We start from the raw sequence: 19,374 nt of genomic DNA, 5'->3' as shown, positions 1-19,374 counted from the left end.
TCTTTAATATCTATATTAAAGAATTAGGGTGGCCAGAGAAACTTCACCTTGGTAGGTCCAAATTATGAACAGGAGTTGTGAAGCAGCAGCATTTTTAAACCTGCTCCCTGCCCCCCAGAATGAAGTAAAATTGTAGGGTCTGGATATCACTACGTCCCTCACACACATTTTTTTCCCCAAAGAAAGCAATCATAAGAGTTAGAATGTCTTCACCTATAGAAGGTCAGCTGGCAGGCCCTTCTGAATGAAATTAAGCTGCAGGTCACGTGCATCACCTTAGCCATCCCTGGTCCGTTGGGATAATTGAAGCATCTCACAGCAAGAGCAGGGTTTGGGAGGAATAGTTAAGCATTGTATTTTATAGGTACTAAAAGCAAAACACCTCTGGTTGAGTTCTGCCCCTGTCTGTCCTGAAATTAGTCTTAATGCAATAAAAAAATAAATAAAAGTAAGTCTGCCCTCCCCCCCCCCCACCCCAAGAGGGGCATCTCTCATTTTGGCAGTCCTAAAACAGGTGTTGTAAAGGTTAATTAAACAAGATGGATCTGAGATTCAGGTAATCTGGCTTCTAACTCTGGTGCCATCAGTCATACACTGTGAGACTTGGAATAAGGCTGTTGTAAGAATAAGATGATATAACTATGTACAAGATATAGCCAGTGATCATGAGCAGGAGTTGTTGTTATTACCATTATTATTATTACTATCATTATTTGGGGGATTCTGACGGCGATCTTTTAGATAGTGGTGACTGTGGGGTGGGAAAAAAAAAAAAAAAAAAAAAAGATTCCACTTACCAGTGAAGGACAATTTGAAAGAACTGGGGCTGATTAGGCCGAGAAGACGGTTTAGAAAGACATTAATCCCGACTACAGTTAGATAAAGGATCTCTTGGAGAAGTGAGCCCACTGGTTTAGGAAGTCCCTGGGAGGAGGACTCAAGACGGAAGCAAAAGATGTGGGTCGGGGAGATAAATTTGACTTCACATAAGGAAGCATTTGGGGCAGAGTAGAATGGAGAAGAAAATGGCATGGGACGTCTCTTGAGAGAGCCAGTTCTCCATTTTAGGTTAACCAGGATCGAAGAAATTTTGAAAGGTGTTGAAATCGTGGGCGGGATTCCAGGGATTCTGAGTTTCTAGACAATACCTCGGACCACAGGGTCTCCAAGAAGCAACAGAGCGGGGGCAAAGCGAGTTAAAGGAAGCCAGACAATCTCGAGGCTAGCCTCGTCCTGACCTCACCATCTTGCACAGTTGCCCTACTGGAAAATCCTAAAATTTAATCTGGGAGTCCGGCCTCAGAGTTGCAGGGAGCTGGGAAGCTCGGTTGCTATGGCTACGGGAGCAGTTGGCCGGAGGATTCAGGGCAGGTTTGGGGGAGGGGCACCGCCTACGTTCAGGGAATGGGGCGTGGCTTCGGTTACTATGGCAGCGGGGACGCTTAGTGCGGGCCTGAGCCCAGTTTAGACGCCAATGCCCCTCCCGTCCTTTGCATGGCACCCAAGAAAGAGAAAGGTGGGACTCCAAGCACCAGTTCTAAGATATGGGAACCCTCGCTCATCGCTGCACACTTCAATCAGGTGAGCCCAGAGCCCTGAAAGTCCTCTCTGACCCCGGCAATGCCAAAGCCCCGCCAGACCCTCCAGGAAAGGCAGCCAGGCTCGCCCTCTTTTCCAGACGCCACCGCCGCCCCTTCTGAAAACTGTTCTCGATTCCGCTGTCCTATGCTTGGGAGTTCCGCCCACTAAACGCCCCACGCTCCCATCCGCGCAGAGTGGGCGTTAAAGGAAGAAGGAAGGGGGCGCCGGTCAATCAGTGCGATTTCAAAGGGTGGAGAAACCGGAGTGAGGGGGAAGGGAGGTGGTGTAGCTCTGACTCCTCAAGATCCTTTTCAGTGAAGTCGCCTAGATGGCACTCCAAAATTACACTGGAGTTGTCTTTATGAACTGTTTGCTTCCTGCGGACATCTGAAGGAATCATCCTGTTAAATCATCCGTAGCCTGGCCTGTGGTAAGGCTTACTAAATGCTGTAGGAAGAGAGACATGGAGTAGTTAAGATACCAACGTATTTAATGCAAGTGAGCCTTCTGCAGAGAGGAAAAGATGAGATTCTTCTGCAATGCCCTGATACCACAACACCAAAGTTTTGATATATTTTGAAGGTACTGTAAGAGATCAGAGTACTGAGGGGTTGGCTGGTGGACTCATCCCTAGCGTAGCAAAAAGGTACCAGGCAATCTATAACGCCCCTGCCACATGACTTCAAATTGCACCATGTCCCAACCAGACTAGCTCCCCACCGCATTCATACCCACCAACACTTAGTTGGTTGGGGAGCCCAATAACTCTTGTCACCTGCTCCTGGAAATCCACTGCTACACTTAGTTGCTTCTAAATCCAAGATGACATTTGGATGGAGAAAGGTTGATTCTGGGAATTCTGGCCTGCCATTAATTCCAAAGTACTTTAAAAACTGGAAAAACATTTTTTTTTCATTTTCCATGTGTACATACAGTGCACTAGAGAATCAGTACTTAAAGGAAAAATATACCTAAAGTCTTATGATACCCTCATGAGAAATTCGTACTTATGTGTCCTTATTTTCTACTGTAATTGTTTTTTTTTTTTCTCTAAGAATGGTATTCTGTCTGATAAGGAATTCTACCTGATGAAGAATTTCATGAAAGTGGTTAAGACACTGCTGATGCTGACATGACATCATGGAATTTGGGGTTATTTCTATAACTTTTAAGAATGAAGGATGTCAGCTCAGTAGTTCTCAGTTACATTCTCAAATTCTCAAAGATGTTTTTCAAAATACTCTGTTAAAAGCCCCCTCTCTTTTGCTTTTATAAGTCAGCACTGGCCAAAATAACTTTTTCTCCATTTTCTTTGAGATTGTGTAGGCCAAGTCTGGGCTTGGAGTGAACCTTTCTGCTTGAATTATAAAGTGCTGAACAACAGAATTTGATGGGGGTGCTGACACTGCATTAGCTTTAGTGTTGCAAATATGAAGCTATAATTTTCCTAGTTGAATGGAAAACCTAAAGACACTATTTTTCCTTATGGCTCGAAAACCTGAAATAATACTCAGCTTTCTCAGTTCTGCTCAAACAGTATAATTTCAATAAATCTTATTTATTAAGAGAAAGAATTTGAACCCAAAGTAATATATAGTTTTAAAAACAAAGGCTGAACTTCTTCAGTTTGTTGGAATACACGTGTTTTGACAGCAGGGGAAGACAACTCTCCCCTACCTCCTCTCCTAATTTTTATTTTCTCAGTTTGAGTTCATGTCTGCTCCAAGAGGAAAATTCCCAGATTACTTAACCCAGCAGTCCAATGTTCAGAGGCATGACTTAACCACCAATGTAATAGATTCTGGAGTGGGGTTAAAGAGGACTTCTAGAGGTGTGAATTCCTGATTCATAGGGTTTAGCAAAGTGCTTTGCACATAGTAGGTGCTCAAAAAATGTTTTGCTTTGGCACCCAAAATTTCTCTCTGTACAGTTGCTACTCAAGGAAATATTGTGTGCCAATATGTATAGTTGAGTGTGTGTGTGTATGTGTGTGTATATGCGTGGGGGGGGGGGTGAGAAAGGAAAAGTCTCAGCATTCCATAAGCTAGTTTTTTAGAATTAACGGATTCAAGAGTCACATCAGTAATGATTTTGAACTCGTGCACATGTGGAGCTGTACTAGACTTTAATGAGAATCAGTAAGTCCACAATCTGGTTTCAGTGAAGTTACCTTGTATCAGTATTTTGGGCTGTCCTTTCAGGCTGGAATAATTGCTAATTTTTCCCGCACGTTTTAGGTGGTCCTAAAACACAAAATGATAGCAAATGATACAAGGTAGTCTGTTACTAAGCTCTAAACGAGTAGATAGAGACTAGACTAAGCATTAAATGACTAACTAGAGGTTAGGAAGATGAATGTGGGCTGGGATTGTCAGGAAATGTTTTACAAAATTACTTGCCTTTAGCTAGGCCCTAAAGAATGGGTAGAATTTGAGCTGGTAGAATGAAGGAGGATGATTATTTTACATAAGGAGACCAATATAGGCCTTAAATAAATCTGGGACATTTAAATTGAAAGAGAAATGTGGATTAGACTGCTTCTGGGGTACATTGCTCCTAAAATAATCCTGCCAATCAAAAAGTCATTTACTAACTTTGCTATCCAGGCATTGAAACATTTATCTTATTAATATATGTGAAATATCACACCTCAAATTCGATAAAAATATTTAGGCACATTGGCAATAAGATAATAAAAATATCTTAGTGTGGGCTTGTATGTGACATAGACATTATATTTATGATATCCAGCAGCGTTAGGGAGTTAAAGATGCTTTAAAAAAAAAAAAAGTTAGGGAGGGAGCCAAACCATAAGAGACTCTTAAAAACAGAATAAACTGAGGGCTGATGGGGGGTGGGAGGAAGGGAAGGGTGGGTGATGGGTACTGAGGAGGGCACCTGTTGGGATGAGCACTGGGTGTTGTATGGAACCCAATTTGACAATAAATTTCATATTAAAAAAAGAAAAAAAAAAACAAGATAAATTAAAATCTTAATGCAACTGTCAAGGCCGCCTCTACTGGCCACAGTGAGAGGAAAAGGTATTAACCTAAACACTTGGTGACTGAAGGCACTATTTGGAGAACTTCTGGTCTAAGATATTTTTATTTGTACTGTTTTATCATGGTAAAATATAATAACGAAATTTGCCATTTCCACCATTTTTTTTTAAGTTTATTTATTTTTGAGACAGAGACAGAGCATGAATGGGGGAGGGGCAGAGAGAGAGAGGGAGACACAGAATCCGAAGCAGGCTCCAGGCTCTGAGCCATCAGCCCAGAGCTAGACGCGGGGCTCGAACTCACGGACCGCGAGATCGTGACCTGAGCTGAAGTCGGACGCTTAACCGACTGAGCCACCCAGGCGCCCCATCCACCATTTTTAAATGTACCATTGGTGGCATTAAGTACATTCTTGTTGTTTAACCATCATCACCATCCCTCTCCAGAACTCTTTCATGTTCCCTGACTGAAACTATACCCATTAAAGAATTCCCTATACCTCCCTCCCCCCAGCTCCCGGCAACCACCATTCTAGTTTTTGTATCTGTGACTTTAACTAAATATTTCATTGTAAATGTAATCATCTAGTACTTGTCTTCCAGTGACCGGCTTATTTCACTTAGCATAATGTCCTCAAGGTTCATTCATGTTGTAGCATGTATTAAAACTGCCTTGTTTTTAAGGCTGAATAATATTCCATCGTATGTACAGGGTACGTTTTATTTATCCATTCATCCATCAATGGGCACTTCTAATTCTTAGTTATTGTGAATAATGCTGTTATTAATAAGAGTGGACCCATTTTACAAAAAGAATACGAGTGTCCAAAAATCTGCTTGAGTCCCTACTTTCAATTTTCTTAGTATATAACTAGAAGTGAGAATTGCTGGATACTATGGTAATTGTACGTTTAATTTTTTGATGAACCACCATAACATTTTCCACAGTGGCTATACCATTTTATATTCCCACCAACAATGCAAAAGTGTTCCAATTTCTCCACATCCTTACCAGTACTTTTAAAATTCTGGGGAGAGATAGGTAGATAGATGATAGATAGAGAGATAGATAGATAGATAGATAGATAGATAGATAGATAGATAGATAGCTAGAGAGATAGAGAGATAGAGAGATAGATAGATAGATAGATTCAGCCATCCTAATGAATGTGAAGTGGTATTTTAGTGTAGTTTTAATTTGCATTTCCCTAATGATTAATGATATCAAGCATCTTTTTATGTACTTCTTGGCCATTTGTATATCTTCTTTTGCCCACATTTTAAATGGAGTTGTTGGGGTTTTATTACTGTTGAATTGTGGGACTAATTTATATATTCTGGCTACTAACCCTTTATGAGGTATGTGATTTGCAAATACTTTCTCTTATTTCCATGGGTTTCCTCTGCATTCTGTTGACAGTGTCCTTTGATGCACAAAGAGTTTAGTTTTGATGATATTCAATTTATCTAGTCTTTCTTTTCTTTCTTGCCTATGCAAGAAATCACTACCAAACCCAGTGTCATGATGCTTTTCCCCTATGTTTTCCTCTAAGATTTTTATGGTTTTAGTATTGAATTTAGATGCATGGTCTATTTTGAGTTAATTTTTGTGTATGGTGTGAGATTATGGTCCAACATTATATATATACACACATGTATATACATGTATATAACCATACCTATGTATACATATTTATGTATATACATCTACATATACATATGTGTGTGCGTATACACATATGTATACATGTAATATACATACATGTATATTAAATATATGTATTATGCATGTGTGTGTATATATGTGTGTGTGTGTGTGTGTGTGTGTGTGTGTGTGTGTGTATATATGTATATCCGCATGTGGATATCCAGTTTTCCCAGCACCAATTGTTGAAAAGGCTGTCCTTTCTCATGGAGAAAGGGTGGGGCAAGGGAGAGTACAAGAGCCAAAAAATTTCCTACCTTATTGAATGTGGCTTTTTCTTCATTGGGCATTGCTTGGTGCTTTAGATCTTTGACTGGTTTCAGTGCTCCTATAAAGTAATTTCAGCCAGTTTCAAGTTGTTTTTCTAATGTTTCCAGGGGACGCAGAGGGCATGTAACTGCCTAATCTGCCATTTTTTTGATGTCACTGTGGTCTAAGAGAACTTGTAATCAATTATGATCTTCCCATTTCTTCCAAGCCTATTATAGGACAGGTGATGCTGAGAAAGTGGAGATTAGTAGAAGCTTTGTTCATGACAACTTAGGAAAATTTTTCACAGTTGTCCAAACAATATAGCCATTCCCTCTAGGAGCTTACAGATTGCACAAGACCTGCCTCTGGGTAATCTCACGTAGCTTCAGAATGAGTGGGCTACATGTTTCAATTGGACTTTTGTGTTATGTTCCAAGCTTTGGTGCCACTATGGTATAAAAGAATCTCGCAATGTTTTCTATGTTAAGTGACAACATGATAACACTACAGGAAATATTCAGAAGTCAGATACAAATCCTTTTTTTTTTCTTTAAGATGTTATGAACATGTGTCTCAAACGCGTTCTTCACAGTTCCAGGTTCCGCAAAAGTTTGTTTGGGTTGATTTAGATATCTCACAGGTAGAATTCTGGAGATTTTGCTAATTTTAATTGTTAACCCCTTTCATATTTTCAGATTATCTGAGGATGTTTATTTCTTTTCATTTGTTCCTGGTTTAAGGTCTCAAATTTTTTAAGTTTGGTTTTATTTATTTTTGACAGAGCAAGAGAAAGAGAGAGAGAGAGAGAGAGAGAGTGTGTGTGTGTGTGTGTGTGTGTGTGTGTGTGTGTGTGTGTGTGTATGTGTGCCAGAGAGGAACACAGAGAGGGAGAGAGATAGAATCCCAAGCAGGTTCCATACTATCAGTGCAGAGCCTGATGCAGGGCTCAGTCTCATGAACCATGAGATCATGACCTGAGCGGAGATCAAGAGTTGGACTCTGGGGGCACCTGTGTGGCTCAGTTGGTTAAGCGTCTGACTTTGGCTTAGGTCATGATCTCATGGTTCTTGAGTTTGAGCTCCATGTTGGGCTCTGTACTGACAGCTCAAAGCCTGGAACCTGCTTCAGATTCTGTGTCTCCTTCTTTCTCTGTCTGCCCCCCCCCCCAACTCATGCTCTGTTTCTGTCTTAAATAAATGTAAAATTTTTTTTTAATTTGTTTAAGAGTTGGATGCTGAATCAACTGAGGCACCCAGGTGCCCCTAAGGTTTCATTTTTATGTGTAGTAAAAAGGCAGCTTCAACTCAAGAGACCATCTTTTGGCATAGCAACTATTCCATTTGCTTACTGTGACCCACCACAAAAAAAAACAAAAACAAAAAAAAAAAAAAACCAGAAAAAAAGTTTTATGGCAATTCACATACCCTTTAACCCAGTCAGCTTTGCTATTGTAATTCGCTGATTTCATTTTGTAATTATGATTTTAGTTCCCTAATGCCCAACTTAAGGGACTCGATACTTCTTGTCATTTGCCTTACATTTATCATTAAGATTTTACTTCTTGATTAATACTTCAATTCTTATTTAATATGATTACTTACATACTTAAAAATATTTGGGGGGTGCCTGGGTGGCTCAGTCAGTTCAGTGCCCAACTCTTGATTTCCACTGAGGTCATGATCTCATGGTTTGTGAATTCAAGCCCACACTGATAGTGCAGAGCTTGCTTGAGATTCTCTCTCTCTCTCTCTCTCTCTCTCTCCCCCTGTGTGTGTGTGTGTGTGTCTCCCTGCCCCTCCTCTACTTGCTCGCTCTCTCAAAATAAATAAATAAACTTAAAAAATATATTTGGGGACATCTACCATAATATGTCGAGGTCCTTACTGAGACTCAGGAGGTCTTGCTTCCAATTTCTGTATTTTCATTTTCAATGTATGTTTTTACACATTGAAATGTATGATGCAGGGCACCTGGGTGGCTCAGTCAGTTGAGCCTCCAACTTCAGGTCAGGTCATGATCTCAAGGTTCATGAGTTTGAGCCCCGCATCAGGTTCACTGCTGTTAGCATGGAGCCTGTTTTGGATCTTTGGTCCCTCTTTCTCCCTGTGCCTCCCCCACTCATGCTCTGGCTCTCAAAAATAAATAGACATTTAAAAAAGAAGAAATTCATGATACCTTTCAAGTAAGTAAGAATATTGGCATCAAAGACGCAAGCTGAGGACATACATGGTCGTGCCATCCTTTACTGTGTTCACCCAGAGGTGGAGACTCCTTGGGTATCTGGGCTAACCCGCCCCTTTCATACCACTGAGGATCTAAGCATGGCAAGGTCGAGACATTCAGTGATTTATCTTCCCTCACTTTAGCTCTAGGCTTTATCTTATAACTTAGTATTTACAGAATGCCTTGAATTATGTGCTATCAATTCATGTTTTGTAGAACACAAGTATAATATGAGCTGCTTTGTAGCAAAATCATATCTTTATACTTCTTGTACCTACCCCATAATGACTTGCATGGTTCTAAGCACATGGTACCACACTCAAGCTATATTAATGGAATTAATTCACTGATCTACTTTGAAATATGAAGAAATATATATTGTGGAAATCAGGACAATTAGTAGACCAAAGAGATGTATTCTAAGAGAAGAGGAAGGGACAGAAAACATTCATTCACATAAAAGAGCATCCCAGCAGGTACATAGCATGATTATGACAGTGTCCAGAAAATAACTATGCAATGATACCATTTCAAAACTTCTCAGATATTTCAGCTGCCAGCCAGGAGGTATTCAAGTGAAAGTTCTTCAGAATATTTAGTTAGTAGTGTCTCATTATAGTTCAGTTGCAGAAGATTTTTTTTCTCTTATTAACTGTAGCTTAGTGACAATAGCTGAGTTGTGCACATTTGAAAAATAATAATAGAGTTCCTTAGAGTCTTGGACAAAGTTTATAATTCTTGTAAAGGTTTAATAATGTGGATAAGGGTTCAAGATAGGTATTGCTGAAATGTTAATATCCCAGACCTCTTAAACAAACAAAGTTGTAAAACACATAGATGTTAGGATTATAATAAACTGAGTTTAAGTCAGTTTTGGGGGGAAATGTTCAACTGAAATGAAGCGCTTGAGCCATTACGAATGCACTTTATCAAAAAGGGAAATACATTTTATTAGGCAGAATCCTTGAGCAGTTTTTGAGAGGCAGTGAAGGATTTTTCAACTTTTTTGATCTTAGACAGTGAGCTATTTCTCATGTTAATGTGTATTTAAGACTTACTGGAAATACTCATAATATGAGCTGAAGACTGATGTCTGGCAGCGAGCATATTTCTGAAATTGGGTTGGTTTTTATTACTATATTTTCTGAAATATGCTTTCATTGATATTTACAAAACAAATTGCCAGTTCACACAAAGGTTGTTTTAATAAAAGCCAACGAAAACAACTGAGTTGCTAGGAAGAATGTTAAGAGGGAAATGGACTTTTCGTAACCTCACATTATAATTTCTCTTTTCTGGACAAAAATGTATTATTTGAATGAGTTTGGAACTGAAAGGAATTAGCATGTCAAAATATCTACCTAGATGTTATATGTGATCACTTTTATTACAAATGAAAAATATTAAATATAAGTAAAATGTAAGTGTTGCCAATGTGAGTTTGGCAACACCCTAGGAAAATGTTAGTTAAGAAATGGTGAATGTTGACCATGTTTCAACTCTAGCCTTAGAAACCATCATTGGCTCCCAGTTACCCATGGGATAAAATCCAAGATGTTCTGCCTGGCTTTCACAGCGCTGCCTAATTTGGCCTTTCTCTGTCCATCCATCTTTTTCTCTGTCTACTCCAGTTGAATGGTCTCCGTGGTATTCCCAGGCACGTACTGACTGACTATACCCATGCAGGTTCCTGGCCTGAAGACCATCCAACTCCTTCTCATTAAAATCCTCCCTCATATCTTCCAGAAAGGAGCTCAAGTCACATATTTCTGCCCATCACTGACTTTTCTCCTTCTACCGAACTATTCCAGTGATTGTTATCTTTAATGCGATCCTATTTTGAGCTGTGGTCCAACAATTTCAGAGTCATCTATTGTATCTCAATTCCCTTACAACATTGCAAATTCCTGGAAGGTAGCAGAAGGAACATGTGATTCCTTCCTTCCTGATCACAACACCTAAGAGTGCTAAGTAAGTACATAGTGATCTTCAAGAAATACTTTTGAATCAGATTCATTGATTGGATTTTACAGTGTCAGCCTCCTGGCCTATTTTCTCCTTTGAGCTCTAGCATTAGTCTCAACCCATTGGCTGTAAGAACTTAAATTGAAGAAAATCTCAAAGCCTTAGTTTTTACAACCATAAAAGAGGGACAGTGGTCATACCTCCATTACAGATATGAAAGCAATTGTTGAGAGGATTTAAAGGCATCTAACATGTAATATCTCAGACTCCAAACCCAAATCCCGTATTTTCCCCCTTCAAACCTGTTCCTCCTACGTCTTCACCTCATTGAGTGGATTCGCCATTCACCCAGTGAGTCACTAGGGCCAAAAATCTTGCATTTGTTATTTTCTTCCTCTTTTCTGCACTCTATAATTAATTTTTAGTAAATCCTGTTCGTTCCACCTTTGAAATGTTTCTAAAATCTGTCCTGTTGGTCTCAACTCCACTGTTACATCCTATTCTAAGCCATCATCATCACCTGCCTAAGCTACAGGTAGCTCAAGAGCTTTAGAACTTGGTTTCTTACTTCCATTCTTGCTGACTTAGAGTCTTGTCACCATATAGCAGTCAGAGTGTTTCTCTTAATACACAAGACTTTGAGTAAAATCCCGAGTGGTCTACCATGGGCTTTAAAGACCGTGTGTGTGTGTGTGTGTGTGTGTGTGTGTGTGTGTGTGTCTCCTCTGCTAACTACTTTGACTTCATCTCAAATCTTCTGTGACTCTCCCCTTCACTCAGTCCATGGTAGCCACACTGGCCTTTTTGCTGATCTTCAGACCCATCAAAAACACATTGCCATCTTTGCTCTTACTGTGCCCTCTTCCCAGAATGACCCTTCCCAAAATAATCATGTGAGTCGCTCTTTCCCTTCCTTTAGGATTCTGTCCAAATATCTCCTTCCCCAACCATCCTATTTAAACTACACCATCACATTCCATCCACTTAACCCTGACTCTGTTCCTGACCTTCTACTTTACATATATTTCATTATTGTCTATTTTCCTCCATGAGAACGTCCGCTCCATGAGGGCAGGGATTCATCTTACTGACTGATACATCACCAACCCCTGGCCTATAGAGGGGCTCAAATAACATTGCTGAATGCAGGAATAGTAGGGCCTCAATAACGAGGAGCTCCTGGTAATAATAGCGTGACTATATTTACTGGAGCAGCATGAAAATCAAATACAGTATCTGAAGGAATGTGGAACACTATGTAGCCCAGTATAAATATTTATAATAATAATCATTATTATGTTATTATAGAATAATATACTAATTATTGTTGTTATTACTCTTTTATATATTTTCATCTGGTCGTTACACATGTCTTCAAACTCAGTGTGTTCAGAACTTGTACTAACTATCCTGTTCATTGAAGTTAGAAACACCCTAGCCCCATCTCTTCTCATAACAAATTGGTCAGCAAATCTTATTACTGTGGCCTCTCTAGTTCACTTCCTTCTTTTTCACGCCTCATAACTTCCAACACCATTACGATCACCTTCTCAACTTCTTCTTGCCTGCCTTCATCCAGGAGGGAAAATTAAAAATATGTTAACTGGCACAATTACATGGAAATCAACATATAAATTTAACAGTTAAATTACTTTTTCTTTCTTTTTTTTTTACAATTAAATTACTTTTTATTCTTTATATAAACTCAATTATGTGTACCTTATGAAACTCCTTGCCAGATGGTATAGTTTTTCGTCCTTATCAGTCATCACATTTTTCCGATGATTTCCAAATCATTTGTTGGTTTTCAGAAGTGTTGGTGCAGCCTTTGGTTGATGGGTTTCACTTCCTAAAAGTTGCCCTTGTCTGAGCCATGAGGTAACATGAAGAAATGTGCATAGGCTCTTCTGTGACTTTCCTTTTAAAATGGTAGTTGTTATGCAATTTGTAGTTCTCTGTATGTAGAGGATTTCTCTCAATATCAACAATATCATTTGTCATACTAAAAGTAAATTATACTTTTGGATTTCTTATAATTGCAGCCTTTGAACTGCGAATAATTATGTTGAAATTTTTTCTAGCCTTCATAATATTGTGTGAGTTTTTTTATATTTAATTTATTTATGATCAATTAAGTCACAAAACCATTTCTTGGAATGTCACATTCAATTAGTTGACTTAATTTTATAAATTTTTGATCACCCTAAATCTACTTGGTTAACATTGCATACTGTGGCTAAAGTTTAAGATTGAATAAATTGAAAGAGGTTAATAATTCATTGTGCTCTGCATTTTTGTCATAAAATAATAAACCCATTTCTGTATAATTTATTAAACAAAAAATTATTTTTCTCTTATAATTGATTACTTTGCTTTGTTTCAAGTTGTACTCTTTATTCATTTGTTTCTATATATCTTCTGCATCTCTTTTAATGGTTCACTTTATTAATTTTATATGGGCAAAATGTTTTCATTTCTCTCTGACAAAGCTAAAGAAAGTATTGAAATTCATAGTAGAATATTTCACTAAAGCCAAATCCCTAAAAGTTAGTTGCACTTTTCAAATGTTTAACTACTCCCACTTCAGATTTACATTAAAATGAACACACGGTCTTGGCATGATTTCTTCTCAGTCAGTGCAATGCTAGCACTATGTGTTGCCCAGCTGGGTTCTAATATTTCTCTAATGTCCAATCTTGAGCTCTCTTCAGATATATTATTTAATTATCTCTAGTGTTTGTTTAACATATGGTAATAAATAGGGGCTCCTGGGTGGCTCAGTTGGTTAAGCGTCCAACTTTGGCTCAGGTCATGATCTCACGGTTCATGAGTTCAAGCCCTGCATCAGGCTCTGTGCTGATAGCTCAGAGCCTGGAGCCTGTTTCAGATTCTGTGTCTCCCTCTCTCTCTGCCCCTCCCCTGCTCACATTCTGTCTCTCTCTTTCTCTCAAAAGTAAATAAATTTTAAAAATATGTATTAAAACCCCTTATGGTAACAAATGGAAAATTTATAAAGAAGGTACTAATATTGACTTCATATACATCTCTTATTGTATCAGCTGAATATATTGAATACATACTGAGTTGGGATGAAAACGAAACATCTGAAATTTTCTTCAAAACTGTGGGCTGTTGGAGTCCCTGGATGGCTCAGTGGGTTAAATGTCCCACTCTTGATCTCAGCTCAGACTGAGCTTGATCTCAGGGTCTTGTTCTCAGGGCACTGAGTTCAAGCCCCCTGTTGGGCTCCACACTGGGTGTGAAGCCTACTTAAAAAAAAAAATGTGGGCTGCAACTCCAGACTTTATGCATGTTACCACTCTGGCACTGTTGTCAAGTAAATACTTCTCGGTGAAACCATTTTTCTTGGTACCCATTGAAATAGTTTGAGATATCACAAATGCTTTTCCATCTTGCTATACCAGATCAATAAAAAATACCTAATTACCTTCAGCATCTTGAACTTTGCATATTAGGTATTATTAAAATACTTTTACATGGAACTTTTACAGCTCTATCAATAGTGATTAAAATTTTACTAGTCTGATTTATATGTTTTCCAAAAGGTTGCTCTATCATTTCAGTAGATAAATGCTTTGCCCCTGCAAGATCATAAGGCTACATTACTATGATATGCCCATACAAATTATTTTTCACGGTTCAACTAAGTATTTCATGTCTAAAAATGTTCACTTATGTTTAACTACATAATAGATTGTGTTAAAAGTTCTGATTATATGTTTAAAAATGTTTAGTAATTACCTTATTGACACCCTTGATTTAAAAGATTTTATTTGAAACACTTTATTGCATGAAACTGATTTATTGTGTTCTTTAATTTTTCCTTCATTAGTGATTAAAAATTTTCTTTATTGGAATCATGACCTTTAACAAAACATGATAGGCAGTTTGATTTAAAAAACTGTTTTGCCTGTTCAACTTTTAACAATACAACCTTTGAGCTCTATTTCCATCCAACATTTATATCACTTGTAATAATAAGTTAATCAGATTTTTATGTTGAAAGAATCAAGTTGTTTTCATTTTAGAAATGCAAACATTTTTAATGTTGTAATGATTTTTGCACAGTACCAGAACATGCCTCAGGTTGTGGTTGATTATTATTTTCTTCTTTGATCTCATGAAAATCCAGAATATTTACCTGAGTACATGATACTTAAAAGAAATTTTAGAAACATATCCAGACTTTGAAGTCTCTTCATTGTGGGTTTCCATTTAAAATATTTACCATAATTGTGTATGTTATATCAAAAACTACACACACAGAATGGTATTTCACTATAATGAAAATAAAAGTAAAAACGAAACAAGTCAAAAGCAATACTGTGAGGTTAGGGTGATGATTCACTAGGGATCCTCCAGAAGCCCAGGATGCTTTACTAAAGGATACACAGTGTAGCCTTGCTGTCTACTGTGACACAGCCCAGATCCATAGACCTGCTGCAAAAGTCCCCTTGATGTCACAATGCCAGCAAGCCCAGATATAGATATATAGATATATAGATACAAATATATATATATATATATATATATATATATATATATATATATATATTAGAATATCCTTCCTTCTCCTACACCGCTTGTTGAACTTCTTCTCTTTCTTAAAGTCACAACTCAAATATTCTTCCTCCATGAAACTATCCCTTGACTTCTCATTTCCTACATTTGATTCACCATGTTTCCATGGTTCTTATGAATAACATGATGATGGCACTTACCATGCTTATTAGAGTTATTGATGGGTCTGTCCTCTCACGTGACTGTGAAATTCTCAAGGACGAGAAGTGAGTGGTATTATCTTTGGGTCTCCCCTCTGGAAATAGTGCCTGGAACATATTCAGTCAATCTCAATTGGAAAAATGACAAAACAAATGCAGTAATCCTTCCTATTATTTGTACTAAAACTACCCTCCTTTAAATCATGTTCTTCCCGTCCCATTAGTTTTCTTCTTTTTCTATTGTGCGCAAACAAACAAACAGTAATAATAGATGTCCAGCCCGATATACTTTGACATATGTATACACCCCTGTAATCCATCATCTAGAACACTTCCAGACCTACAGCCGGTTTCCTCACACCTTCATCTGTTGATACTTATAGCCCAGGGAGTTCACACAACTCTGACTTCTAACATCCTCAATTTTTTTGCTGTTATTGCATTTTATATAAATGAACTAATACACAATTTACCCTTTTTGCTCAACATAATGTCTGTGAAATTCATATATGCTGTTGCAGTATAAGTAGTGTGTTCTTTTTTAGGGAATTATACTATTCCATTGTGTAAATATGCCATTATTTTTTTATGCATTCTCCTGCTGATTGACATTTGGGTCATTCCTAATTTGAAATATTACAAACAATGCTATAAACGTCTTGTACAAATTTTTCTTTGGACATTTGTACTCATTTCTCTTGGGTATATACTTAGGAATAGAAATGCTAGGTCATATGATAGACATGTGCTTAGCTTTAGTAGCTACTACAATAGAGTTTTCCAAAGGGTTTACAGCAATTTACACCCCCATCAGTAATGGATGAGAGTACAAGTGGCTTATCAATCTTTTTTTTTTCTTTTTGAGAGAGAGAGAGAGAGAGAGAGAGAGAGCGCACCTGAGCTGGGCAGGAGTAGAGGGAGAAAGAGAAGAGAGAGAGAGAGAGAGAGAGAGAGAGAGAGAATTTCAAGCAGGCTCCATGCTCAGCATGGAGCCCAATGTGGGGCTTGATCCAACAACCCTGGGATCATGACTTGAGCTGAAATCAAGAGCGTTAGGTGGTGATTAGGTCATGAGAATGGAGCCTCATGAATGGGATGAGTGCCCTAATTAAAGAAACCCAAGAGAGATCCATCACCCCTTCTTCCATCTGAGGTTTTAGTGAGAAGATCACCATCTATACGCCAGAAAGTGAGCTCTCACCAGATGCTGAATCTGCAGATTCCTTGATCTTGGGCTTCCCAGGCTCTAGAACTATAAGAAATAAGGTCTGTTGTTTATAAGCCACCAAGTCTGTGGTATTCCATTACAACACCCTAAAGAGACTAAGACCTACTGTATATTTCCCCCGTCTATCCGAAATTTGTTTTAGTCAATCCTCCCCCTGAAGTCCCTCCTTCCTCATGACCAGTTTATTTGCCATTCTGTCAATCTTTCCAGCTGTTCAATCCTTTTTTAAGTGTTATGCCTAAAACTCAACACAACTTTCCATGAGGACACTCTGGTTTCGTAAAATGGTAGGATAATGTTTTCTATTTAACTCCTCCTTTTTTTTCCAGACAGGAGGAGCAAAGGCCCTTCAATAGACCTGTAGCACGTTGAGCTGATGGTTATGGGAAGCATTACATATAGACACATTCCCTATAGTCGATCACCTAAACTTATGACTGGATTATGTTTTCCTCAAAGCATTCACTTAGACTTCCCACACTGAATCTCATCTGATATATGTGCTTGCTCAGCTCAGAGACCTTTGTGAAATCTCCCTGCAGTGCTGAGCTATCCCCTCGGCACAGTGTCATTGTCACAATATCTGATAATGACGGCAAGACAGGGTGACAGAGGAAGGCTCACTGTCTGGAAATCAGAACATGCTTCTCTCTCTCTGTGTCAACTTGCCAAGATGTCATAGATTTTTCTTTCCATCTGCAAAATAAAGGAATTAGACTAAATGACGATGAAAGAAGCCACCCAGCATTGGATTGGGATTTTAGATTTCATTGTAATCTAGTTTCATATTTTTAATAAAAGTAGTTAAATAAAACCTGTTCAAGAATGATCCCTAGGGCTCCCCCCCACCCTGTTACTACTACTTCATGCAGAGAAGGGCCTGCTTAAGCCTACCTTTGCTTTTAAGTACTTCCATGGTAACTCAATATTTTCGGGATGAAAACTTGCAAACTGCTTTCTAAGATTACATAAAAGTCTGTTTCCTGGCCTCCCCTCGTCCTCCTGCCTCACAATCATTATTCTTTGTGTTGTTCTTATTGCGTCTTCTACTAAATATGACTAGAGTGTGTGGCCCTGGGGGGACAGGCAATGGCCCAGTTTCTCAGGCAGTGTACATTGAAATAGAAAATGGAGAAGGAACCCCCCCCAAATTATATAAACATCCATGAAAAAAACATACGGATCTCCAGAAATGTACATGACTCCATATATGTACATAATATCTGAGTTTGGGTCAAACTAGTTCAAGGTTAGGAATACTGAGGTCAACCACTTATATCTTCACATCGCATATTTAGAAGGCTGAGCAAGTATAAAAATGGTTTCTTTCTTTACACTTGTTATTGTAATTATAAAGTGAAACATTCAAGAACACCTGTTGTTATTATCTTGCTTAACTTCTTCATTTAGCACTAACCTAGGAAAATGTGGAAAAATGGTTTATTATGACCATATTTTCAACCTTTGCTATGGAAGGAACTATAGACATATTACACAGTATTACTCTTTGTGATAAAGACGACACTTTCGGTCAGAAGGCTGTATGCTTTAAATTATGTTTAAAGTAAGGATGTGGCCTGTTTTGCTCAAGAAGGTTTTTTGCTTAGTGCCTCTGTGCTCAATAATGAACAGTCTTATCTAGAGATCAAAGGTTTTGGTCATGTGGAGCCTAATTTGCAAATGTGAAGTCCATATGGGGAGGAGACCTCTGGCTGTACCCTCATTAACACCATCATCAAAACAGCTGAGGAAGCCAGCTCATCCTCCAAGGCGTGCACTTCACTTTTCCCGTTGCAGCTTTGCTGAAAGATTGCTTGTGGCTTCTTTAGGGTTCTTCCTTTTACTTTATCTGTTGGTTGGCCTCACCACCATGGCTAATTATTATTTTTCTTTTAATGTTTATTTATTTGAGAGAGAGAAAGGGAGGGTGCACACCTGCACCCTTGCACGAGAGCAGGGGAGAGGGAGAGAGAGAGAAACTCAAGCAGGTGCCATGCCATCAGCACAGAGCCCCGACGTGGGGTTCGATCTCACAAACTACGAGATCATGACCTGAGCCAAAAAAAAAGTCGGACACTTAAAATGAACCAAGCAGATGCCCCTCTAATTATATTATAGGAGCCAGTCAGTGTTCCAGCAAAAGGATGGTTAAAAGTTTTCTCTCTCTTTTGAGTTTCAGCTACTAAAAAAAAGTCTTTAAAGTCATCCAGCTTAATTTGGTTGATGAAAATCTTCAGTCAAACAAATAAACATGTAGACACAGAACAATTGTGCTTGACATGTTTTAAATTAATTCAACTGGAAACAGTCTGCACCCTAGCTTGGATTGGAAAAAGTGAGATTAAAACAAAGGCAAGCTAGGCAAAGTGGATGCCTTTCTAGATCTTTCTTATGTTAATCTTTATAGACCTTCCCCACTAGTCAATTCTAAACATTGAAAATGTCAGCTATCCAGCAGGAACTTCTTTACATAATATGCCTTCAGCCCAGGAGTAGCTGAGATGTGGGTAGTCCACAGGGAGACTAGGCCATGATTAAGTGGCCAGCCATTATCTTCCCCGGGTTTGGAGACAGAATTACCCTTTCATTGTCTTCTGAAAGTTTTCCCCATTTTCATTCCTCTGTCCTATTTTGCTATTGACACTTGCCTCCTAATCTTCCTTCCCACCCATCCATC

General features: G+C 38.6%; 1 protein-coding gene across 6 annotated transcripts in view; it reads left to right on the top strand.

The window, feature by feature from the left end:
- Positions 1-1,422: 1,422 nt before the first annotated feature.
- The window catches only part of SPAG17 (sperm associated antigen 17), a 239,608-nt gene continuing 221,656 nt past the window's right edge, over positions 1,423-19,374 (top strand). For 5 of the 6 annotated variants that reach the window (XM_042953607.1, XM_042953611.1, XM_042953606.1 and 2 more), the window contains exon 1: positions 1,424-1,581. In XM_042953607.1, coding sequence (XP_042809541.1) covers positions 1,495-1,581 — 87 coding nt within the window. In that variant the 5' untranslated portion in view covers positions 1,424-1,494. Of the gene's footprint in view, positions 1,582-19,374 lie in introns of all 6 variants that reach the window. The other variant, XM_042953612.1, reaches the window with a different exon arrangement.

Source organism: Panthera leo, chromosome C1, assembly GCF_018350215.1.
Source record: "Panthera leo isolate Ple1 chromosome C1, P.leo_Ple1_pat1.1, whole genome shotgun sequence".
In the NCBI taxonomy this organism is placed as follows: domain Eukaryota; kingdom Metazoa; phylum Chordata; class Mammalia; order Carnivora; family Felidae; genus Panthera; species Panthera leo.
The sequence above is the reverse complement of the archived record's forward strand: the minus strand, read 5'-3'. Positions and strand labels throughout refer to the sequence as shown.